At 32.8% G+C, this 25642-nt stretch overlaps 1 protein-coding gene and 1 long non-coding RNA gene across 2 annotated transcripts; both read left to right on the top strand.

Moving 5' to 3' along the window:
• Positions 1–364: 364 nt before the first annotated feature.
• Positions 365–5887, top strand: LOC127717984 (uncharacterized). Its single transcript, XM_052223861.1, has 3 exons — positions 365–399; positions 1825–2512; positions 3442–5887. The coding sequence occupies exons 2-3, from the start codon at positions 1867–1869 to the stop codon at positions 3741–3743; spliced, it is 948 nt and encodes a 315-aa protein (XP_052079821.1). The 5' UTR covers positions 365–399; positions 1825–1866; the 3' UTR covers positions 3744–5887.
• Positions 5888–9468: 3581 nt separating this feature from the next.
• On the top strand, positions 9469–13066 carry LOC127717985 (uncharacterized). Its single transcript, XR_007989507.1, has 4 exons — positions 9469–9612; positions 11328–11410; positions 11814–11907; positions 12802–13066. It is a non-coding gene; the product is annotated as an uncharacterized LOC127717985 (long non-coding RNA).
• Positions 13067–25642: the final 12576 nt, after the last annotated feature.

The raw sequence follows: 25642 nt of genomic DNA, 5'->3' as shown, positions 1-25642 counted from the left end.
CGACCTTTCGCTAAGCTTGGCCGCAGTTCAGTGTATCTTGTCTTTTTAATTGCAAAATTCTGAACTTTTTGCTGATAAATGATAACACTTCTATGTAAATATATAAATATGTCACTAGCTATATGGCGTATTCTTTTTTTTATAGTCTTTTTCTGGTTTAATTGTTAAATTCTGAACTTTTTGCTGATAATTGATAAACACGTCTAGATGTTAAATATTCAAATATATAAATATATCACAGCCAAGCTTTATACAGTTTGAAATAAATTAAAAAAATTAATGTGAATACGATATTGTACAGTCTGTTGCATATTCAACTGTGCATGAACGACTTGAACATATACATTGATTTTTGAAGCTATATCATAAATGGACTTTATGAGAGAAGAACACAGGACGGTAAGTTAGATATATTTCTTTGGCAATTTATAATTCATAAGGTTCTTCATAGATGGTTTTCTATTTTTTTTTAAAGTGAAAATGATTTGATAAACTTACTATGTCCTCTTGTGAATATTTGATTTATATTTATAACGGCAAGTTTTAATAACTCTGCAAGAATGACACACTTCTCGACTCGGATTCAAGTTAGAGGGTAACAGCTCACTGGGAGATACCTCATGCATATTTTGGACGACATAATATGAATATACTATTACTTTATTTTGTCATATAGCTCTTCAACTGTTTCGGTACTTATACATCCCACGGATTTCAAATGTTTGGCTTTGAGCGTTCCTGATGAAGGTAAATCCAGAAAAGTGCTTCGGACGCATGAAATTATTAAACGTGTTGTTTTCAATTTTTTACATCACTGGGTCGATACCTCTGCTGCTGGACTATCAGTCCCCGAAGGTATCATCAGCTCAGTAGTCAGTACTTCGGTACTGACATGATTTATAACAAACTTTTCTAAAAATGTCCGTTTATAAATTTTGAAATTATAAAGAAACTAAGGTTTCAACTCCCTCAGGCAAAGTTGACCTTAGATGAATTTGGCTCTTTGTTTTATGTATTTGTCATAATAGCTCTTCAACTGTTTCGGTACTTATACATCCCTCGGATTTCAAATGTTTGGCTTTGATCGTTCCTGATGAAGGTAAATCCAGAAAAGCGCTTCGTACGCATGAAATTATTAAACGTGTTGTTTTCAATTTTTTTATCACTCAACTGTTTACCTGTCGTATTATATTGTATGTTATTGCTTGACCGATATGGGTGTAAGCTGCAAATGACATTATAATTACCCTTCTTTGTACTAGACTGACATAATACACTAGTGGGATTATAACGTTTTTGCCGAAAGGGCCAATGTGAACTGGTAGACTTTGTAAAAAAGAGGTGGAAGATACACATACAGGCACGTTTAAAACTGTTAAGTCGAAGAAGAGGAACTGACAACGGCATGACAACAAAAAACGAGAACAGAAAAACAATGATAAGACGAACAACGTTATCCACAGAGCATTACAAAGAAAACGAACTCCCACAAAAAAAACTAGGGGTTATCCTTGGTGCCCAGGGAGAGTAGGCAGATCCTCCTTCACATTTGACACCCGTCGTGTTGCTCATGGTGTTAAGTACAAATTGGATATAAGTTTCATTCGGTAATGTAACAATCTACAAAGGACGTCGGGATTGTTCCCAAATTGAACACTTTGCTCGGACTCCAATCTAAATTATGCAAAACTGCGTTTGCTCGTGAGATCATTCCAAATAAATCAACTGACCTGTGTCGTAGTTTCCCATTCACGTGTGTCAAGTGTTTGGCCGTTTTGAAAATTGTAATCACATAATCGTTTTAAACTTTTACTCTATTTGTAGTACCAATAGACCAGTACGTCAATACAAAGCGGAGGGAAAAGAATGTTCGATTTTCCTCCAATCAACTCTTTTAGAAGTTTCCAGGAATATTTTCAACTAGCCTACGTTATTTTGTCTTTTGGTTTAGGAATGCTGATAATCATCGCATATCTATCAAACTTCTTTAAGTATAACCAAAGAAGTTCAAACAGTTTGTTCCTTGCTTTGTTTGTCGGATTTATTCATCAAGGCTTTGCGTCAATGACCTGGTTGAAATCAACCTATCATATATATGGAATAAGTGATTTCGTGTTTGATGTCTACACCTTCCCCGTCGCCTGTTTTCTATTTACGTTTGCCGTGATGTGCACAAAAGAATGTTCACAAGAATTCCGGAAAATAACATTTGCGTATGTAGTTTACATTTCCACGGTTTTGCTATTAGTTTTTGGAATCGGAGTTGTTCGCAGCTCCAGTCACCAATATATACACAATAATGTTACGTTAAACTCATCTGACAAGTTTTTTAATGATAGCGATCTGGAAAGTAATTGTGGGATATTTGACATTACTAGTATGTTCACAATATCTGTTTTGAAATGTAACAGTTCATTCTTGTACTATATTTTTGAATATTTTTTCATCTATGCTCCTATCACGGTGATCCTACTCTGGAATATAAAGGAAAGTGTTCTCAGCGATCAACAAGGTAAATTGATGTACATGTATTTCGTTCAACTTTGAAATGTTTTTTTTATATTGTTGCATTGTTTGGAATTTTTTTACTGCTATAAATGAGCTGTGATTATACGTAAGTAAGACCGAAACCTAACGAAAAACTCAAGGTCAGCATACTACAAAATGTTCATAATACAATACGTAAAGTATTATATACAAACATTCCCAACAGGAAGTAAAAATTGGTTAGAGACTATCGAAGATCTGCCACCAAGAGAAGACCAATCACAACCTTAACCTCTACTTAAGATCATTGTTTTGATCCTTAGACAACACATGCATTTCTGGCATGATTTTACTTACTATTATATAAGAACTAAATCCTTCCATTTTTTTTCAGCTCGATCATAGGATTAATCTTAGCTCGATCATAGGATTAATCTTAGGTACACAAAAGATAGAATAATGAATTCTGTTCAGAGAAAAATCTAAGTTATGAAATAACAACGGCATAGCAAGCTTTAACATGCCAGAAATTCTAATTTGGCAAAAGCTTGTATTACCAAAACAATGATTGATTGATTGATTGGTATTTAACACCACTTTCAACATGATTGTGCTATTTGGTGGAGGAAGCCGGAATACCCGAAGAGAACCACCGACCTTCGGTAGGAAAACTGACAATCCTACTCAATTAAGATTGGAGTCGAACACACATGCTTCGTGTAGAATTCGAACTAACAATCTCAGTGTTGACATTCTAACGATACAGTAGTTCAACTATTTAGACCACTCGGCCACCGCGGCCCGCCAAAAGCAATGAAAGCAATCTTTATTGTTATGATATGTCATTCTTTATCCAATGAGAAGGTTTTTTTTTCAAAATTTCAGCAGTGCATGTCTCTCATCTTCACATCTGTTCCATCTTTCTTATAATTTTCAAAATTTTCATTTTTTCAGGTCGACATCACCAGCTGTGTATTACGTGTGATAATACTATTAGGCTACAGCAATATATCTTAATGTTTATGTTGTTTGTGATTTGGATCGTGCGACCAATATCTTGGATTATTAACTTTCATTACATATTATTGCCCCAAGATATTATTCCATGCATGGTATTGTGCATGGTGTATCCTTTTTTACTTTCGTATTTCGTATACAATGCACTTTATCAAGAAGATTTCCTTGATCATCGCTGTAGAAACAAACTGTATGACTTTCAGGAACCCGAAAAGCAAGAAAAACAACCCTTAGTGTAAACATTATTAATAGATTTTTAGATATTAAAATTTACAAAAAGTAATTGGATTTTTTATCAGCTGTTAAACATTACTACTACATTTAGATAAAAAAAGAAGACACTACTAAAATATCACGCCTGCAGCAGCTTGGGACTTTATCCAAAACGTGAACCTGGTCACTGAATAGTAAAATTGAGTTCGAGGTGAATGAGATGTCATATGAAGTACCTAGTATTGTTAAGATGGTATAATGAACGGTTATTGCAGAACATATCTTCTGAAATTTTAAACAGACCACTCGAAAGTGAATGATATGCTATATGACATATAATACTGATATACACTTCTAAAATCAAGTTATATACCGAATATTGTTGACCTTCTATGAAATATTACCGAAGAACATACCTCATCTAAAATGACTAGTATAAAAAGTGACAGAAGACAAAAGGGGACATTCAAAACTCATATGTCGAAGAGAAACTGTCTTAGTAGGAAAAGGACTAAAGACGTCGTAGAGAAACTGCCTTGGCAAAGGACGAAAGACGTCGTAGAGTAACTGCCTTGGCAAAGGACGAAAGACGTCGTAGAGAAACTGCCTTGGCAAAGGACGAAAGACGTCGTAGAGTAACTGCCTTGGCAAAGGACGAAAGACGTCGCAGAGAAACTGCCTTGGCAATGGACGGAAGACGTCGTAGAGAAACTGCCTTGGCAAAGGACGAAAGACGTCGAAAAGACAAAGACATGTCAATTAAACATATTGCCTTTCAATTACATATTTAACCAATTGTTTTCATTTTCGCCCTTTATCTTGAAAACTATAATAGATAGAGAGAAACTCCAAAGTAAAACATGATCAATAAGACAGGATCTACAAACAAGTCAAAATAGCCGATCGTGAAATCCGCTGGTTACTCGTTATTGGAGTTATGGCCTTTTAATGACGAATTTTACCATTTTATTTTACGTTTTTACCTAATATTTTCAAAATTATAATAGATAGATAGGAACTTTAAAAACCCAAAATAATCAGCAAGACAAGATTCACAAATAAGTCATTTGGCCGAAATCGTTACTCGACTACTTATTGGAGTTGTTTCTCTTTAATGACGATTTCTACTGATATTGAATGTTTTTTCCTTTTATATTAAAAACCATAATAGATAGATATACACTTTAAATAGCAAATATGACCAGCAAGACAATTAAGATCTACAAATAATACAAATTTAGCCAAATCATTTGTAGATTCTTTATAGGAGTCATTTTCCTTAAATGACGATTTTTTTTGTAGCCTTTTTTTGTGTTTTTGACAACAATTAAGAAGACAGAGAGAAACTGTAAATAGAAAAAAAATATCAGCAATTATATAAGAGCAACAAAAAAATAGATTTTTGTCATAAATTGAAATCTTGTCTACAATGTTGCAGAGTGTACTTATTTAATGTAAGAAATACCTTAATATCCTTGTTACATTTTATGCTATCCCCCAAAATATGTAAAAAGGTCTATGCTGAGGCCAATAAAATCATATGCTTGATTCCTGCCTCCCGGCGGTCCCCGTCTCAGACCCTCCAACCGTAACTTTTTGTCGTGCATTTGGCGAAAAGTAGTCTGTTTCATTCAGAAAGTAAGGAATGAAACACGTGCACATCTGGGACTTTTAATTTAACTCTTTTCAACAGTTCATTTTGTTCAGCAACCAGAATAATGTAAATTTTTGTTTTCATTCTATTTATACCAGTTATCTATATGAAATTTATTTTAAAAATGGAAAATGATTGAGAAAGAAGTCTGATTTATATTGGTCCATAGTTATTCCAATGATGTCTTCCTTTCTTTCATTTTTTTTTTAAACACTGTTTTCACAAAGTACACGAGCTATGTGAGATTATTGTGTAAGATGATTAATTTGGTATTATTTTATACGTCGACATGTGTTACATTCATACGAATTAAATGCAAGATGTTGGCTTCAGTCCCGAAGATATCTCAAATTTTTCAGATGCAGTAGATGTTTGTAATTATATGATTTGGAATGAAATCTCAATTGCGTCTATTTTCTGTCATCCAATTGATACCTTATCACTGCTTTTGTATGGCAATATGAATAGCTGTACTTTCTTGTCTTTTTCTGGTTTAATTGCCAAATTCTGAACTTTTTGCTGACAAATGATAACACTTCTATATAAATATTCAAATATATAAATATGTCACATGCTCTATATAGTTTTAAAGAAATAAAACAATTGAATGTGAATTTTATGTTTTACAATCTGTTGCATAGTTAAGTAAGCATGACCAACGTGGACATAAACATTGATTTTTGAAGTTCTATTATTATGGATTTTATGACAGGAAAACACAATAAGTTAGATAATTCTCTATGACAATTTCTAATTCGTAAGGTTCGTCATAGAGGGTTTTCTATTTAGATTTAAAGTGATGATTTGATTAACATAAAGTTATGTCCCCTTGGAAATATTTAATTCATATTCATGACGATAACGTTTTAATAACTCTGTTAGAATGACTTACTTTTCGACTAGGGTTCAAACAACGAAATTTTGATATACAAGTATAAAAGTAATCATATCATGCATAAACTGTATTATGGACTACATCATAATATATATACGTCTTAGATGAAGACTTCTCATATCTGAGGGGCGTGAGCTGTAAATTAGCTGCGAGCATACGTCAATGAGACATACTATATTTACATGTTTTCGTCCTGAATATGCATTTAATTTGCCACTGGACGTCATCCATTATCATCATTTATTTTGCCGTTACTATACAGTGAAGTGTTTTTCATCTACTGGTTTATATTACACCTTCTTTAATTTCCACCGATCGAAATTAAAAAAAGGGCAGGTGATATTTTTCAACCAAACACTTGTGCCTGTTGGGATATCTTTGACGGTAATTGATATTATACAAAATGTGCCTGTTGTGAAATCTTTGACGGTAAATGATATTATACAAAATGTGCCTGTTGGGATAATCTTTGACGGTAAATATTATTTTTTTAGTCATGTGCGGTTTTGAGCTTATTATTCTGTATAGGCATCTTTCTATTACAAAAGACGGTATGTTGACTCTTAATGTTTTGATTTGTCTGTGACGTTGGGTTGCTGTCGCATTAATGTATACCTTTATCTCCTTTTATTAAAACCAAAAAACTGACTTGGGTATAGAAATATTGACATCTCTAGACTTCTCCCGTCCGAAGGTATATCCTTGCTGAAGGGGTGCGTCCTTTTGGCTGTTCGGATGTATAAATACGCTGCTTCGTCCGGTCTAAATAGAAATTGCGTATATCCGATATCTGTTGTAGTGAGAGTTTCACTCTATTTATACGTTTAAGAACAATTTGAATACTCTTTGAAGGGGAAATATGATCTACGCACAAGATAAATGATTGAAATCTTTAAAAAACAACAAAGGTCAGCTAAATTTTCAAATAAGTCTAATGGCTGAAATTAACACATTTTTGCGCCTTTTGCAAGGATAATTGAAGATGAAAAAAATTTAAATAACAAAACCAATCAGTAAGACAATATATAAAGTATAAATAAAACGGCCAAAATAAGTTGAATCCTTATATAAATTGTTGCCAACATTTTTTAAACATGCTTTTATGACAACTATAATACTAGATATAAAAAAAAAAACTTTGACACATCAAATTTTGTCACCTAGACGAGACTGCCGTCGTTGTACGGTTCAATATATGAGTTAAATTGCCACTCAATGAAGATTTTTTTTCTGTTTTACTCCCTTCCTCCTAGTTTGGATGGATAGGATACAATGTAACCCCTGATGTGGACTACGTTATTTAGTGTTAAAAAAATTAAATGCAAAGAGAAAAATAAGGAAAGAAATGCTAAAATTTACGTTTAAAAAAGTCCACATCAGGGGTTACATTGTATCCTATCCATCCAAACTAGGAGGAGGGGAGTAAAACAGAAAAAAAATCTTCATTGAGTGGCAATAACTCATATATTGAACCGTACAACGACGGCAGTCTCGTCTAGGTGACAAAATTTGATGTGTTTTTATAATATACAAGGATAATGAGGATGGTCATATCATACATTGCGGCGAAAATGTGTCCCCCATGGTACAAGAACAACTTGATTTCCTCTTGAGTTTGCGTTCATTTTTATAACATTTAAACAATGTTTTGAAGAGAATTCCTTTATCAAACATTTTTTTTCATATAGTAAACTTTCTGAAACCTACATAAAAAGTTTCAAATATTCGAATGTAGGTCGGATGTAGGTAGAAATGAACGAATTTTGCGGCGAATATGCGTCACCCACTCTAAATAAAAATCAAATATACAAAAATTGGAAAACTGTTTGAGACAACTATCAAGTGAAGACTAATGATTAAACATCACTAAATAAGGCTGATTGTTCCCTTAAAGTCAAGTGGCAAATATGTCATGCATATTCACGACGAGATGCAAAGTGCATCGACCTGAAGCAAATGATAATAATTTTAGAGTTACACTTTAAGAAGATAGAGCGTTGGCTAGAGGTCAAACGTATGCCGTACTAGAATAAAGTTGAACCATAATAAAGATCGTAAGTTAAGCTATTAGCCCCCACCCCCCACCCCGCCCCCTCTGTTTTCTCCACGGTAGACAAATGCCAAAAACAAAACGACATGAATTTAAAAACAATAACGACCACTATAAGTAAATGAGATCTGGACTTATTTTGTAAATTCCTATTGCAGCCAAGATTTATCGGTTTTGGACAGTTTGTATTTACACTCAAATACCGTCTGATTATTGACAAGAGATATTAAATCAACCAAAAGCGCTTTGATTCCCTGGAATTGTAAATTATGGTATTTCGCTGGCTGTTTTTCCCGATCCCATTTTGGACCCCCTGATTCTAAGAGGTCGTGTCTAATTAGTCATGCCCGATTAACTTTTAGTAAATTGAACCTCAACTTATAGACCTAAACCGGGTTAATAAGTTTGAGGTACAAAAGGTAAACAAAAGAGATCCTTTATGAAATGAGATCGTCCTAGGTATCTTAGATAATTATTTTGAGTTGAATAACAATGAAAAATGCACGAACAGGTTTGTTAAAAATATAAACAGCCATTCTACGTTTAAAATGCCGATAAAACTTTCAGACATTAAAATCAATTTCGGAGAGAAAATCTCGTTCAATCATATCTAGAACAGGTTCATAGCAACCTGTTCAAGGTAAGAATAACTCGGTAGGTCACATTCAAGGAAAAGAGGATTGTAAGCTGTGATAAAATGGTCTGGTCTAATTACATTATTTTTACAATTGTTAATTTACTTTTTGTCATTCTTTGAATTAAAGGGGAGTGAATACAGTTTTTTTAAGATATAAACAGCCATATTGCGTTTAAAATGCCGATAAAAGTTTCAGAAAATCTCGTTCAATCATACCCTAGAACAGATTCATAGCAACCTATTCAAGGTAAAAATGAACGGGATTTTCTGTCCAAAATTGATTTTAATGCCTGAAAGGCAGAAGCTTTAGACCTTTTTCTCAATAAAGGACTAGTTACTTGTTCAAACACAAAGCAAATAAAATAGAATAACACAGCTGCACGTACTAACATTTATAGTCTCGTGACTTACACTAGTATTTTAAACTTGTAATATGTATCAAAAGTCTCGCATTTTAAATTGATACTTTGAAAACAACAAAAACATCTGTTGCCACCATTAAATGAAATTTAAGCTCATTTCTATATAAATCAACATGCTGCTTGGTTCTCCATTCTTCATTCCACTAAACATGCTGAATATGTTTGCTGTTGTGTTTAGTTTATTTGTCCTGTATGGTGACGTCATGATTGCGAGAAGCCATGCGGATAGCCGTTCTGGTATGTTACATACTTTCATGTTAGGAAGCATTATTTTATAAATAAAGACTGTGAAGAGGATGTTAAGTCAATATACTATGTTCAATATATAAATTTTGGTAATATCTTATTCTCCACAAGGTAGTCAAATATTTTTGTAAACATTATTCCGTCATTTCAATATTTCGTAATGCATATGCAGCAAAACAACTTGAATCCCATTGCTGTTGACTAAAGTATGCTTATGATCTCACTAAATAATTCCCAACCTTTACTGGCGCTTTTGACTATGATATAGTAAAGTTTCTTTTAAATTGAAATTACAATGAAAGACAATAACTTATCAAAGATACCAGGAATATAATTTTGTCGCCAGTCGCATATTTAGTCTTCCAAAGACTCATTAGTGACACTCGAATAAGAAAAAATAAAAGGCCAAATCAAGTACGAAGTTGAAGAACATTGTTGACTATAATTCTAAAACGATTTCGCCAAATACAGCTAATATAATTTATTCCTGAGGTAGAAAAGATCTAAGATGTTAGTAGAAGTGGAATTTATTATGTATTTAATGGTAACGGACTTTGTTTTTAAAGTTGATTTTCAATTTGTACAGTAGTTAATAGGAGAGATTTAAGCAGTTCGATGATTTCGCTGCCCAGTTCGAATATTAAATTGATGATAAACGGACTCCAAATCGATTCAGCCGTACTCACTTTTGTTTGGGGAATTTCAAAAGAAATCACTGAAGCAAATCTTATGTCAATTTTCAAAGTAAAATATCTATAAGATGTATACTGTTAATATATAGCGAAAATCCATAATTCAGATAATGTTTTGCAAACGCCAACCTTGATGCTCGGTATTTTCAAATACAAGTAAAATCGAATAAATGCAGGTAGTTTCAGTTTACTGCTGGTCTTAGTGTAGATACTCCTTGGAATGCTTTAAGGATGTAGCTGTGAAGGATTAATAAAACAGAATGTTCCGTACAGGGACAAGCATTTGAAAAACATTAAAAGCCATTGTAGCTGTTATAAATTCATAGTCTTCCCAAAGGCTGTTAAAAAAAAAAATATTCTGACACAAAAACTTATGGAATTATTTTTGCATAAAAAATTCAACTAATATTTCTGCAGCATTAGTTAATATATAAATTATCGTACCTCGCACTAAAATCAATGTATACATGGTTTAAAGAGAGGTTCAACAGCCCAACACTTCAGTGTTTTAACAGATTTTTGATCAATAAAATTGCAATTGAGTGCTGTTTTTTTTATAAATTTATACAAAATGAAAGAAATTAACCTTTACTTTTTGCAAGAAGCGCGGGAGCATTCAATTTTTATACTTCCAGATCTTCGTATATATATACGTTTTATTAAAACTTTAAAGAAGATACATGTAGCTCGTCAAATATCTATCAACTATACATAAAAATAATTGTCACTTACTTTTCCAAATTGATAAAATTAGGATTAAAAAAAAAACATAACTGTTTGCACGAAGATCACAAACATAGCGTTACAATAGTGTTTATTTAAATAAGAGGACGGCACTAATATTTTAAAAAAAACCTGGGTTGTTTTCAAACAAATTGGAATCAAATGATGCGTCTTACAGCCAAGAAAAGAACAACATTGTTTTTAATTATTGAAAAAGGCATGGGAATTGGTTTATTTGTATGAAAGAAACGTGATTAAAAATGTCGTCATGAGTTCCCTTTTTCTTTCCAGAAAAATGCAGGTACCCATTTCGGACAATAGGGGATAGCTGTTACTTAATCAGCAAGGAGAAAGTGACTCCAGATCAAGCATTTGTAAGTTTATAGATCCTGCTTTAATAAATAATGAATTAATGTATTGAGGCTCCATACCCTTGTTATGTTTTATATTCAAACATTTGATCTTGAGCAAGAGAGGATCAATGGTCCGAAGAAAAGGGGCGTAATAGTGGTAAATGGTGCAAAAAAAAAGGAGACTATTATATGCTCAAATTGTAAAAAAAAATACGACCATGGTTACCCGAAAAAACATAAATTTCATATTCAAATATGAATTACAATTATTGGATGTAATCAATAAATCTGAATCTAATTAGCCTGTTAATAACGTTATCATTATCCCCTTCAAGGGGCTTTATGGATGACTATCACTTTCATTCTGACTCTGAAAAATTTATTCAATTTTTACAATACAAAATTAAAACTATATTTTTACTAGGCATTGTGTTTACGACGTGGTGCATACCTAGCTAATTTTGAGACTCTAGAAGAGGCCATGTTATTGAAGTATGAACTTCAACTAATGAAAACAGGTACACTCATCATTAAAGTTGTAATTTTTTTGTTTCATTATTGAAAATAAGAAAATGTGGTAATATTGCCAATGAGGCATTTATCAATCATAATGATTGACCAAAAGAGGAGGATATAAGCATCTGTAGGTAAATGTACGACTTTCAACAATGAGCAAAACCAATACTGTATAATAAAGTATCAAAGGCCCCGGCATGACAGACGGTGAAACAATACAAACGACAAACCAACCTCATGATTTATGATACAATGAATTAAAAAACAATATGGATAGCAACCAACGACAACCATTGCATTACAGTATAATAATTTGGGACATTCGAATGAATAATGTGACGGGATAAGACAAGTTTGTCAGCGCTCAGCCCTGCCCTTTACCTGGAACAGTTTGTTGGTCTTTTATTGTATCACTGTAAATAAATGTTTATGCGCAAAGATATCTTTGTTACAGTAGAACGTATCAAAGCACTTATATGGCGTCTAAAAATACAATTGAAAGTTCATTATCTAACTTTTCTAAATATTAAGACTTGTCATTACGTTTAATAGTTTTGCTTTGCAATTTCAAGGAAAACTAGGAGTCTATTTTTTAGAGCAAAGGTATCCTTAGACTGTTTTGTTGTTATATTTCTGTCCTCTTCATGGTGTTTTTTTTTTTGCTTTAAACAGACAATTAAGCTACAGTTAACGCCAGCTTTGATTGATCTGAAAGTAGTTTTAATGTCATGTTTTATGCTAATGTTGGTATAGATTGGTATTTTATTTGTCACACACAGTATTAGCGAATAATTGCGTAGAATATTCGCAAAACTGTTTATCTAAATGACACTGTTACTGTTTATGGCACTGTAAGAATGTCAAGGTATTAAATGAACACGTGACTATTTTTCAAGGTTTACACTTCCATGTTGGCGGGCGAAACATAAACAGATACGTCCATGGAGGAGACTAGAGATGGATAAAAAACGGCAAAATGATCAAGATGGCGTACAAGGCTTTTGGTTCTGGTCAACCTGAGAGATCAAATCCTAGCCCACAAGACTGCATGATGTTTTATGCAGGAGAAAGATATATCTTTCACGATGTATACTGTGACTATCCGTCATGGAGCAGTGGTTATATCTGTGAGAAATAATAAAATAAACAACTTTTGATGATTGCTATTGTGTTGTTATTGAACACATACGATTTCTGAAAAGTATACGAGAGCTTATACACTCATGTCTAGCATTTCTTTGGCTGAATGAATTTTCTTTTGCGCTTTTTGTGATCTTCCTAATGTTCTTGAATAGTCTTTAAATGATTGTTCAGACATAAAACACACGGAAATGTGGATTGATTGCCAATGAGACAGCCATCTACCAAACACCGAAACTTTATACAGAAGCCCATAGGGCTTTATCATGCCTCATTATAGGGTTATAATCAAAACATCTTTAAATTAAACATTCCAGGGTAGATAACCCTAACAAGATTTCCTAGCATCGCTTTGCAAAAACGTACCAAACCTCAATCTCAATTAACAAAACATTTTGCAATAGTTTGTTTGCACCTATCGTCAATGCTTTCTGCAGGAATGCAAAAAAAAAAAAAAAAGCAAATGTCAACCTTTAGAACATTGCATTTACTATTGACCTTGACTTTTGTTGCCAAGTTATTGCCCACACTATCAAATAAAAAATAAGGTAATCGGCATATAACTAACACAAAAGCACAGCTTAGTAAAATATTGGAAGGGGAAATAACTACAATAAGATGTCCTTATATGGCTTCGGTAAAAACTGAATTTCAAAGATTAGTTGGTCGATATTTTTATTGGTAACGGAGGGAATGTGAAAAACAACATGGTCTTAGGGTGATTTGGTTCAATGATGATTCGATATCATATATACCAAATATTTAGTCGTCATATTGCCAAGCAGAATTGAATTTTATAAAACAAAAGTGAATTAAGGAAAAGAGTTAATTTTACGAAACAAAAACGGCGGACCTAGCAGAAAAAAGTAATCAGAAAAAATCTGAAGGTCTTTAATAGAATCGATAAACAGACCTATCAAATAAGACTATTTTCGTGGCCATTAAAACAATAAGCAAAAGAAAAACTGGTTGACAGCCAAAAACCATGATTAATAGAAGCAAACATTTTTAGTGCGAACAGACGAAAAAACAGTTTGCTTAACCCCTATAGAAATGTAAAGACAGTGTTACTCTGTCACACTATCAATGGCTAATCATATTTTAGTTATCAATATATATCTAAATAAATAATTTCGTGTAAATAAAAGAAATTGTTATCTCTCCTAAACGTTGTTTCCTGAAATTTGTTTTAAAGCATGATATGCATATGATATTAATAATTTTTACTTTCAAAAATCTCTATTTATATTATGCTATATTGATAAGAATATTCAACTTTTGCTGCTATCTTTCATTTCCATTTAAAGACTGGTTTTTGATACAATATTGACATCACAGCAATATGATAAGTTGTTTTTTTGTTTGACTGACTTGGTGACTCAAATTCTCTGATAATCGCTCAATATATCCAACCATAAATGACTTGAGACTAATAAGGGTAAATGAAGAACTCGATCGATAAATCCAACTATGTCATCGCTCCTACAGTAAACCTATATCTTGGGCATAGGCTGTGTAACAAAGGGATACATTTCTTATATCATTTGTGAAAATAATTGACCTTCATTTTGTATGTTAATTATAACAGGGTTGTGGTGAAAAAATTCCAAAATTTCTGCCAGTATTGAAGATCACAAGAAAATGTAAGTTAGTCTTGCTTTGGAAGTCTGTGATGAAAGGTTTTGAGGTGGTTTAATCCTTACTTAATTTTGATTTTAATATAAGTTTATAGAAAAGAAGGCAACTGTCGTCAAATTGATAATTCGGATATGCTATTTGAATATAGAACGTGTTGTATTCGTTTTCGAAGCGTGTTATGTGTCCGTATTACAAATTAAATGATTGTCTTCCAAAATCTTTATCTAGCCTCATAAGTGATATGCTTTAGTATTGTCTTTACCACTTATTGTTCATACGTTAACGTTGATATTTCGAAAGTTGATCTAAAATAGCTATCTATAAAACCAGGTTCAATCCACCATTTTCTACATACGAAAATGCCAGTACCAAGTCAGGAATATAACAATAGTTTTCATTCGTTTGATGTGTTTGAGGTTTTGAATTTTCCTCGGAGTTCAGTATTTTTGTGATTTTACTTTTTATAGTTCTACATCAATGGAACCTGTTAGTTATTGATAATGTGGCTGTATTGAGGGCAAAGTTTTTATGAAAATTCTTGGAAAGCCATAGAAAATAAGCTGGTTACGATAATATTGTACTAAAAGCGCGGAAATTACTATGTGATCCGTGTAAACTCATCGAACCTTTAAACAAACTTATTAGTAAAGGTTATATTATTAATGTTGTAATAAGATCTTTGAATAATGTTTACATTGGCACTAACATCGATTTTGTCATCATCAAATTAAATCATAACTAAATTTGTATTCTTATAGAATGGGTTTTGGGATGTATAAATACACATCCACGTTTATTTTCTATTTAGAGATTGTTTTATCTATATATCACATGATACATATTTATTATAAGGTTAAATCCTAACGATCCTACTGCCTATAGATACTTTAGTTTTGACATTGCACAAGCGATAAAATTGGGAATGGAAATGGGAAATGTGTCAAAGAGACAACAACCTGACCATAGAGCATAAAACAGCACAAGGCCACTAATGGGTCTTCAACACAACGAGAAATCCCGCACCGGGAGGCGGGCTTCAGCTGACCCTTAAACAAAAATGTGTACTAGTTCAGTGAAAATGGACGTCACATTAAACTCCGAAACATATAATAGAACTAAAATTTAAAAAAAAACATACAAAACTAACAAAGGCCAGAGGCTCCTGACTTGGGACAGGCGCAAAAATGCTTCTTTGACTGTTAATGACGTTTAAGCACTAACTCCCTGGGATGTGTTTTAATTATTTTAGTCTCTGATGCATACAGTTTCATTGTTAATTGTTTTTGGCTTTTAACTAGCTTTCAGTAACTGCGAGTACTTTCAAATCGTATTTTCGTGTTAATTTGACCTTTTGACACAATTTGTAATGCATTTCTGTAATTCAATAAAATTGAGAATGGAAACGGGGAATGTTTACTTATTTTGTGTTTTATCTCGTCTCAATATTTTTAATATGTACCACCTTTGATTAGTATTTAGTATGACGATAAATTTTCATTTCTGTACTCGTACTCTGAAAAACAAATTTATTTATTTTGTTGAAAATGTTTACTTCCGTACTCCTAATAACAAAATTATTATATTTAAATTTACCTGTGTACGTTGTTTTATTTAACGCCATTTGTCCCAGGTTAGAGTTAGGTTAAAGCCAAACTTGAAGACCGTACTTTTTATACATTGTGACTTGGATGGACTGTTGTCTCATTGGCACTCATACAACATCTTCTTATTTATATAGAGTTGCTTTTGTGACACTGTTCCTACATCATTTTTGTTACTGCTTGTTGCATCTATGTTATATAATCACCTACGTTTTTATATTGTATTTATATTGTGTTATGGATCACACTAATGCGTTCAGTGTGTAGATATAAGAAGATGTGGTATGAGTGCCAATAAACAACTCTCAAAGCCCAAAAAGTGACTAGTATAAAATCATACAAACAGGAAAACCAACGGTCTAATCTATATAAAAAACGAGAAATTAGAAACACTTAAGCACCACATCAACAACCGACAACCACTAAACATCAGGTTCCTGACTTAGGACAGGTGCAAACAAATGTGTTTGCTTGTTTTTTGTTTAAATGTCTTTTTGATCGAGTTGAGCCATCTCAATTGATATTTTATAGTGTGTCTTTTTATGTTGTAATGTTACATTATTTTCTCAGGTTAGGGTGAAGGTTGGCGTCTGTTAAAACGTTTAAACCCGCTGCATTTTTATGCACCTTTCCTAAGTCAGGAGCCTGTTGTTCAGTGATTGTCGTTTGTTGGTGTGATTCATAGGTGTTTCTCGTTTCTCGTTTTTTATATAGATAATACCGTTGGTTTTCCTGTTTGAATTGTTTTACACTTGTCATTTTGGGGCCATTTATAGCTTGCTGTTCGGTGTAAGCCAAGGCTCAGTGTTGAAGGCCGTATTTTGACCTATAATTGTTAACCTTTTATACAGTGTGACTTGACTTGGATGAAGATTTGTCTCATTGACACTCATACCACATCTTCTTATTTATATTTTACTAAACATTATTTGTATTTACGTAAATTTTCAGATTTAAAAAAATAATGATTTGAAACATGTACCAAACTTCACTTCTCAAAAGTACTTGTTTTGTTCATACATGTACTTCATAAGTTGGACGCATAAATTGGTTCGTTATAAACACGTGACATGATTATCAAAGATATAATGTTCACATTTTACATTGAACTGCTTATCATATGGTTTTCAGATATTTAGAGAGATTTTGCACCACGAAAGGAATAAGGATACGGGGCGATCATGGTTTCTAGTCAATTGTAAGTAGCAATACTATTAGTTACACAGTGTAATAGTGACCTATTACGATATACATGGAATTTACTGACCTCATATATATCGTATTAGGTCACTTACACATTGTGTAACGAATTTCTCTTGCCGACTATCTTAACATGTGGCATTTAGACCTAGTGGCCTATTAAAGTTTTTAATATAAAAAACCAACTATTGGTCTATAGAAAATCAAATGCCAACAATAGTCACTTGTTTGCTTTAATGTTTTTTCCTGCATTTATTTTCATTCGTTCATCATTAATTTCTTCATCTGTTGTTTTGGCGAAACGTTTCAGATTTTTCTTCTTTTTTTTTTACAAAAGAACGTAACACTGCTACTAACTCAATATTAAAAAACACAGGGTCTTCAAGTGTGAGCTTTTAACCAATGATATTCCTAGAAATGTATAGGCGGCAATACTAACATTTATATATATATATATATATATATATATAAAAAAAACCTGTACAAAACAGGTTTGCCTTAAATCAGAATTTGAAGTCCAATAGTTGCAAGACCATCTTTGAAGAGAGATCGGAAGCTACTTTTCCCCTACATTGATCGTATTTTCGATCTGAATGGATAATATCCCTGAGTTGGAGATGTTATGTCATTGATCACCATCAAAATACTACCTGTATTACTATTCGATTGAACGGTTCAGATTCGACCTGACATTGGGAAAGTTTAAATAAAAATAAAAGCATTCAGCGATAATATTGTTACACGCATTTAGCATTTCCTTTGAGTAGTTTTCTCTTCTATAAATTTGAGAATGGAAATGGGGAATGTGTCAAAGAGACAACAACCCGACCAAAGAGCAGAAAACAGCCGAAGGCCACCAATGGGTATTCAACACAGCGAGAAAATCCCGCATCCAGAGGCGGGCTTCAGCTGGCCCTTAACAAAAATGTGTACAAGACTAACAGAGGTCAGAGGCTGCTGACAGGCACAAACATGCAGCTGGGTTAAAAATGTTTTGTGAGATCTCAACCTATCCCCTATACCTCTAAACAATGTAGAATAAACAAACATACAGCAATATGCACAGTAAAACTCTGTTTAAAAAAGGAGTCCGAGTCCGATGTCAAACATTTTACAGTACGCAAGTACAGATTACTAATAAATATAATCCCTAATACTAACCATAAATACTTTTTCAGAACTAGTTTAATATTTGAAGTATTTATAAAAAAAATTCACAGCTGCCACGTTAAATGTAGCTCAAATCGAAATCAATACCAGTCACACATGTCAAAACAATAACTTAACTCTACAATTACCCTTTATAGACATATGAAAGGGAGGCGAAAGATACCAAAGAGACATTCGAACTCATGAGTCGAAAATAAACTGACAACGCCATGGCAAAAAACGAAAAACGCCAAAAGAAAAAAAAACATCATACAAAAGAAAAACAGAGAAACGGAAGACTGAGCAACACGAACCTCATCAAAAACCGGGGTTGATCTCAGGTTCTCCGGAAAGGTAAGCAGATCATGCTCCATATGTGGCACCCACCGTATGTACGTGAAGTAAGCGGTCGATAAGCTCTTCCCATTTCGGTATGCAATATCCAACAGTTCGATATTTAGATTTTCTCAGTGAAGAGTTATAAGGCTTTTAGTATATAATAGGATTAAAAATAATTTATATCAGTATATTTCGATATAAATCGATATAAGAAATCTTTTCGTTACCAATGCAGGTTAAAGTAAATAAATCATTGTCCTTCGGACAGATGAGTATAAAACCTTACGAAATTACAATTGTCCTTTTTATAGTTTATCAATCTTTATCAGTACAATGCAATAAAATGCTATTTTAGAACATGGTATCTCTAGAAATGTAGATATGGATAGACGAAACACTCTTATTCTAAGTCTCCATCAAATGAGGTTATCGCCAGGTTTTTTTTTCTTATACGTACGGAATATCAAAATTGTTAATTTAATATTGTAAATGACCTAGAATCCTGATGAAATATTTCCGGTTTTGCAAACTTCAATTCAAATATAACACCAGAAAGTCCGCTTACGGTATTTAGAATATTGTGTCAGGATCCCAGATTAATATTGTAAAACGACAAAAAAACCAAGAAGGGATCGGGCATTCGATTAACCTTCCTGATAATCTAATCTTCATGAATCTGGAATAACATTAGCTAAGATAGATATAAAGATGTCTTTAAGCAGATTTCTTGAATCTTTTTTATTTGATATGTACAACGGGCTCAGAATTCTAGTTTAATAATGATGATACATTGGAATAGACCATTGAATACTGCTTGAATTAAGTGCGACCTCCCTGAACATGCATTAAGTGTCAAAAACATTTTGGTTAGAGTTAGTTAGAAGAGGCGTTGAAACATATCCCGTCAACGAATGATTTCATATTTGTACATAAACTGCCACTTTGATATTCAAAAGGACATAAACTAAATCACGTTAAATTTCTAAACAAGGATTGATTTGGAGCTTGTGCATTTGTATAGGTCATCAGCACAAAAGCCGTAAAAATACGTCTCTAGATGTATTTATATTAAAATACACCTGTGACGTAAATCGTTTGTTCAAACTCTCCATTATTTTTCAGGAATGGAGAGTTATTTTCTATTGTTCGTCTTCATTCATCCGGACGTTTTTCCCTTTGGATATTTCCATGGGCACTTTCTTAAAAAGTGTTCACCCATGGGAATAATTCTAAAGGACGTAACGCGATATTACATGAAGATGAAATCTTGCTAGAACGACTGATACTGGTTTTTTAAAATTGGGATCGTAGTAATATAATGAACACTAAATATCTCACTATTAACAAACAGCTTTTATTTGCGAGTCGTAATTCCATCGTGTAAAATATAGTATCGTATTCACTTAAATTCAACAATATAATCCACAATTTGTTTTCCGATGAAAATCTTAGCTGAATTTTTGTCACGGATAGTATCCAAGTGGGTACAAACTAATATTTTCCATTGAGTCCTATTTCTCTTCTGTGCATCTACAAAATATAAAATGTGTTAACTGTGTGTGAGTCAGTGAATTATATTGTAATATTGACCACATTAACATTATTCAATAATGAAAGTAAGAGAAAAATATATTTCACATAAAGATTTGATTTTAATTTTACCGTTTAACATATCATTTCCTTGAAATATTTTGATTTTGTACAGCAAAAATCGTTTGTTGCATTTATATATATATATATAAATTAAAAACACAAAAATTACACGGATAGTTTCTACAATAATATTGTGGTTTGGTAGAATAAATAGTCCAACATGTCCAAGAAACTGAAATGGTCAAAATGGCGTATTCGGTATTTTATTTGATTGTTCGTTGTTATAATCTAAATATAGTACTTATGAATAAAATTTGAGGGGGTATGAATAACATTTGAATAAGGCTTGTGTTAAATATTGGGCGGGATTTTTATTCAATTTTCAACAGAAAGGCGTAACATAATCGAATTCATTCACTGTTGTTTTTTGTCCAGGGGCAATTACAACAGTTATATCGGCAAGGCAAATAAACGGCGTTAATCTTCAAATAAATGTTTAAAGAAATTAAAAGGTAGTTGTCCACTTAAGTTAAATACATACAAAACGGAATCCAGAAATGCTTTTAATCATGCCTAATTTTGTTTCTAAAACTTGTTTGCTTCCTTTCTGATAATAGGGAAGAATGAAAAATACTTTCAGTTTGCTTGTTTTACTATTTAAAAAAAAATGCATAAAAGTTTTGTTCGTTATAATTAACAAAGGGAAAGACAAAATGTTAGGTTGTGCATGAAATAATGTTTTCTTGTTTCATTTAATTTCATCGAATAAAATGGTGTGAAACATAGAATCACATTTTGTTTTCGATATGACTTAAAATCGAGCACTACGTTATTAGTTAAATAACCTATACTAGAGTATTACATGCCTGGAAATTTATTCTAGTAGTACCATTTCACTTTTCTCAGACGATTCTAGATCCAATATTTATCAAACGAAAAACACACATAATCCATTAAAATATATGCATAAATACTAATTTTTTTACTCTCCCGAAATACCACTTAAAGACAAAAATAAATATTCTTTCAATCCCACTACAAGAAAGACGTGCGTATCCAATGACTTTAAACATAAATCTGAATGAATTTTATTCAAGATCTTTTTATAGTAATTATTCTATTGTTCATAAATACTTCGTTAAGTGAGTAGATGGTCAGCTTGATCTTAAATTTTGCCTGCGGATTCTTGAGTACAACACGGGGAAAATGAAAAGAAAACCATTACAAAATTGAATACAATTCTTTAAAATGTTATAATCTGAAGATTCTTTTTAATATTTAAGGTGTATTTAAAGTTAATGAAAGTCCAAATAACTGTCCATTCCTGGGAAATAATGGGCGTCGGCCATACAGGCCTCCGCTCCATTGTTTCCCAGGAATGGACAGTTATTTGGACTTTCTCTATAACGTAAATTTGGTGTTTTCCTTTATCATACTGATATTTTTCTCACGGTAAATGTTCATTTTCACCAAAAGCTTGCAAAAAAAAAAAAAAAAAAAAAAAAAAAAATCGTAACGAATCTTGAAAATCATAGATTCTGAAACTTATAGATGCTGTGAAGTGTTATTTTCGTGTAAAATACGGTTGTGGCTTTTTTTTTCTACGCTATGATGATTAATTTGATATAATAGAAAACAACATCCAAAATAATTACTAGTAGTAAGATTAAGCATTGTATTAACGAAATAAAATACGCTGGGATTTGTCCGTGGTTATCATATGTTTCAAATTTCGTAGTTTTGGATGTCTCCAATAAAGCTTTAATGTCCGTAACAAAACTTAGTGACTCTAGACAACCACACAATAGGTCATTCAATTTTTCATTTTGATGTTTAAAGTTTTACTTTTGAATATACAACAATATAGCATAACACTTCGTCGCATTTTTCCTTTCCGTATTTTGTAATTTTATCTTGCAAACATAATTTCAATGTGTCCTATATTAGGCTTTCATGTCAGTAACGACGATTGTAGTGTTTTAAATAACATTTGAGACCTTAATCTTTCTTGGTTTTAATAAACACACTATTATAACATAAAATATGCTGCTGTGATGAAAAATAATTGCTTTTTTATTACGCAATATGGTCTGGAATAGTAATGACATTAATGTACATAACACGTTAATATCCGTAACGGAAATAAAAACTAAAGGTTAGGACTAATCCGGGCGTTATTTTCGGGACCATTTTTATGTAACACCGCCGGAAGTTGGTTTGTCGTCGTAAAATATCTCAAATTGATGATGGAAATGATCATAAATGCTGAAAAACGTCTTGATATAAGGTAAGCAGAAGTCGTCTTATTTCAAAAAAAAAAAAAAAAAAATTTCAACAATCAAGATGAAACAGTATTTGATAATATGGCAGAACTTTGAAAATAGCATTTTGATCACGGTTTGTACATTGGACGGTGTATGACGAAAAAACACTTTTGAATATAGAAATTATATGTGTCCGTTACGGACATTAAGCAATGGTTTTAAAATTGCATAAAATGATAAAACTGATAAAAAAAGATGCATAACAAGTTGGATTTTTAAAAGTTATCTTGTAAAACGTAGGTTTTAGGTCATTTTTGAATACTATACGGATATAATAAAGATAGACATACAACAAAATTGTTCTGAACAAAAAAAAGTAAGGAAAATGTAAGTACACTTTTGAAATGTCATTTTAATTCATAATTCTTTAAGAATTCTCTTTGGTCGACTAAATGTCCAGACATTTGTCCTTTCGTCAGTCCGTCCTTCTCTCCAAGTTTTTTTCCAAACTTGTGTCAGCTGTGGTAATTTATGAGACCCGTTACGGACATTAAAGGAATTTGATAAATATCCGTAAGAAGACTTATTTTCCAAATCCTGGTGAATAAATGTGCAGGAAAGTAATGAATTAAGATCATTACTTTCTTTCAAACTTACCTTGAATGTATTCATCTCTTTTCCATCTATAAGTCCGTATCACCACTGTGTTGGTGAACTGATAAGATTTAACCCCTCGCTATCGCCGAGTATATATTCATGATATAAACGGTCTAACAGTGGTAAAATAATAGAATTAATTTATTTGTTATTAAATAATGTTTGCAGATACATTTATTTGTTCTCTAAAAGCTTCTTTTGTTGTTTCAGATGGTCCTGTCAAACGCCGAAAGACAACAAAAGTGGCGTGAGCGCCATCAACAGAAAAACTAAGAAAAAGAGAGAGTGAGAAGAAGGAAAAGATATATTCCTGCATTAGAGCTAAATGAAAAAGATTTAAAGGTGAGAAAAGGAATGATAAATAAACATGTTAAAAATCACTACATTAGAAAGAAAGAGACAATGCAAACAGCTATACAAATGAAGTATATTGCAAGCCTGCAAGTAGTGGAACCAGAGCCAAAAGTAATGCCCAACACGCACCTTGTAACTTGTAAAACTCCCAGTTACAATTCCAAACAGAGCAAAAGGCGTTAGAAAAACTTACCAAAAAGCCCTAAAGAGAGCAAACAGAAACGTCAGTAATCTTCAGTCAAAAAACACATCTCTGAAAAAAGTCAAATAAAAAGCTTCAAAAACGCATTGAAAAGTTGAGAAGGAAATAAGAAAAAGAAGAAGAAAGCGTTGAACAACTTACAGATGAACAGAATACATGTATGACACCACGAAAAAGAACAGACTATATAATGAAGAAAGATGGTTTGTCTGGGAAGAAACATGTATCTGTCAGAAGGCAGTTGCTGTTGGCTAATTCCCTGTTCTATGATGAAGAGCAAAATTAAAAAAGTTTTTTGGGAAAATGTAAACTGGTGAAAAAATATAGATGTGTGTCAAGTCTCAGTAAAGAACTCAAGATACACCGACGAACTAGAGTTTTAACAGGAACATCGAATAAACGAAAATCAAAGAATTCAGAAAGAAAAGCTAAGGTGATAGAGTTTCTTGAAAGAGAAGGCAATAGTACCACCCTTCCAGCAAAGAAAGATCATCTCAAACATCAGGAGAGTCGGGAAGTAAAAAAAAGAGTTCTAACAGATCACAGGCACAATCTTCATAAAAATTTTATGCTGGGAAACCCAGATGTCAAAGTTTGCAGGTTTGCCTTCTATACAATGAAACCACCAAATATTGTACATGCACATTTTTCCTCCAGACGTACATGTCTCCGTTCAAAGCATCAGAACCTTAGCCTAAAACTGAAATGTCTTCGAAATAATGGCATACTGGCTTCGAAAAATCCTGACGTCATTGTTAAGGAGTACGATAGTAACGAAAAGATTCAAGGAGAAATAAATGAAAAATGCACGGAAGAAGTCAAATATTGCCATTATTGGACTGGAAAAGGGTTCAAGACGGTGAAATGCTCAAATTGAAAATTGTTAAAACTGCATTCAATGACCTCTTAAACAAAGAACTGACAGCGTTCAGGGGTCATATACAGAGAGTGCAAACGCAGTACATCGAGATGAGACGTTTACGAGAAAATCTCAAGGACGGAAACATTATGATTTGGATGGACTTTGCAGAGAATTATAACTATTCCGCAGTCAAGGAAATCCAGTCCGCATATTGAAACACAGCCATGGTTTCATTACACACTATGGTTGTGTACTTTCCCGAAGGTCACACTAAAAAGTTTCAAAGCATGGTCGCAGTATCAGATCTTGTGCAACACAATGCAACAACAGTATTTCTTAAAAAGACCATTCCTATCGTGAAGGAAGAATATCCGGAATTGACGACTCTCCGACCAGCTAATATCGGAATAGATATGTATTTCAGATTCTTGCCAATCACGAACCCGATTTTGGTATGAAAGGCAGACGGAACTATCTTGAAGCGGGTCACGGAAAGGACCCGTGTGATGGCCTCGGGGCCAGCGTGAAGCGAACTGCAGATCAAGCAGTCAAACAAGGAAAGTGTAGTATCCAATGAGCGTCTGATTTCTATGCATAGGGTATGCATTGTGAAGAAAGTGGAAGTAAAGTTAAATACATTTTCTATGACCAGAATGACTATAACAGAGCATCTGCTGAACTTCTGGGAAGACCTCAACCAAACAGTATTTCAGGAATAATGAAACTGCACGCAGTTGT

Source organism: Mytilus californianus, unplaced genomic scaffold (assembly GCF_021869535.1).
Source record: "Mytilus californianus isolate M0D057914Y unplaced genomic scaffold, xbMytCali1.0.p SCAF_10, whole genome shotgun sequence".
Classification (NCBI taxonomy): domain Eukaryota; kingdom Metazoa; phylum Mollusca; class Bivalvia; order Mytilida; family Mytilidae; genus Mytilus; species Mytilus californianus.
Note: the sequence above shows the minus strand (reverse complement) of the source record. Positions and strands in the feature narration are given on the sequence as shown.

Excerpts from the sequence above, each read along its gene's own strand:
- LOC127717984 (XM_052223861.1), top strand. The coding sequence starts at position 1,867 with ATGTTCGATTTTCCTCCAATCAACTCTTTTAGAAGTTTCCAGGAATAT. Across the intron at positions 2,513-3,441 it reads TGTTCTCAGCGATCAACAAG|GTCGACATCACCAGCTGTGT; the intron begins GTAAATTGATGT and ends TCATTTTTTCAG.